At 36.6% G+C, this 1,299-nt stretch overlaps 1 protein-coding gene across 3 annotated transcripts in view; it reads right to left on the bottom strand.

Moving 5' to 3' along the window:
- The window catches only part of lancl1 (LanC like 1), a 15,516-nt gene extending 14,693 nt beyond the window's left edge, over window positions 1-823 (bottom strand). The window contains exons 1-3 of one of the 3 annotated variants that reach the window (XM_015373980.1): window positions 731-823; window positions 300-431; window positions 109-226 (exon numbers count right to left, since the gene is read on the bottom strand). In XM_015373980.1, coding sequence (XP_015229466.1) covers window positions 109-226; window positions 300-386 — 205 coding nt within the window. In that variant the 5' untranslated portion in view covers window positions 387-431; window positions 731-823. Of the gene's footprint in view, window positions 1-108; window positions 227-299; window positions 432-660 lie in introns of all 3 variants that reach the window. The other 2 variants (XM_015373979.1, XM_015373981.1) reach the window with 2 other exon arrangements.
- Between the last annotated feature and the right edge of the window lie 476 nt (window positions 824-1,299).

The raw sequence follows: 1,299 nt of genomic DNA, 5'->3' as shown, positions 1-1,299 counted from the left end.
TTTTTTTTTTTTTTTTTGGGGGGGGGGGTGTATGACAAGCATCTCCCTGAAATGAGTTTTTGGAACTTGGGATGTCTGTCTGTGGTACTGTTGTGTTCAAAGCCTCACCTGCCCAGCCTGTGTAAGTCGTGCAGTCTCTTGGATCAGCAGATTTCAGCCCATTTTCCATAACAGCTAAAAGTTCGCTGATCTTGCTGCTCACTCTTTGGGAAAACTCAGGTGTAAGCTGAAAGAAAAAAGGAAATATTGAAGTAAATGAGCTGCAAACATTTAGCAGCAGCATCCCCCTCCATCTTTACCTTCCCATGAGAATCAAACAGCGCCTGTGTGGAAGCTGGGCTCCCATCATAGTCATGATAGGGATTCCTCAAGGCTCTTGTGTCCATTTTGAAAATCTAAAGAACAGCTGGAAGCTGGGTTTTTTTTCTTATCTGATTCGAACAAAGACATAAAAGAAAAATATTCGAGAGGAAAATGTGGATTAAACACTTAACACATATGTACAGATACAGCGTCGGGTTTCTGCGTAGAGCTACACGCCCACATCATACAACAAGCTAACAAAGCTGCTTCTAGTTAGGCTTAGCCACGAAGCTAATGCTAGCCGTTAGCGTGAGCGGTGCTGGGAATATTGGAAAAAATGCGATAAAAAACATTTACACGATATTTTTGCACACGTAATACGAAGAAGAGAAAGTGTAGAGTGTATTCACATGGGAAGGGACCCTACAGAATCCGTGGTGTCGCTGTTCAGCTTCTCTGTGTCGTAATGTAGCTCCTCGAGGGCTAGCTCGCTACTGGCTACTACTGCAGAAGAAGAAGAAGTGCAGCTCGGCCATGTGACCGCTTCTTCTACTAAAGAAGCAACAAAAAGTCTAAAAAATAAAATAATAAAATATAGCAAGCAGAAAAATATTATTTTTATATATATATTTAAAAAAAAAATAAGTATAAAAAAATATTTCACCACAACATGATGCCAAAATCATACAGCAAACTGTTTAAGCCTAAACCTTTTAACACTCATTTTTATAATTAAATTAAATTCAAACTCGGGAACCAGTCCAGTGGATTATTTTTAATTTTTTCATTTTGTGGGGAGTTTTAATTAAATGTATTAATTTGTATGCCTTATTTAGAAAGATGAAAAAAAAAAAATAATTATTATTATTTTTTTTTTTTTTTTTCAGAAAATAAAAATAAAAGCACCAGATATGGGCATTAATTAGTTACATTTACTCAGGTACATTTACTTGGGTAACAATTTAGAAAAAAAAGGCACTTTTGGGAGGTTTACTG

Source organism: Cyprinodon variegatus, unplaced genomic scaffold (assembly GCF_000732505.1).
Source record: "Cyprinodon variegatus isolate N-32 unplaced genomic scaffold, C_variegatus-1.0 Scaffold95, whole genome shotgun sequence".
NCBI lineage: Eukaryota > Metazoa > Chordata > Actinopteri > Cyprinodontiformes > Cyprinodontidae > Cyprinodon > Cyprinodon variegatus.
This window is presented reverse-complemented; position numbering and strand designations above follow the sequence as displayed.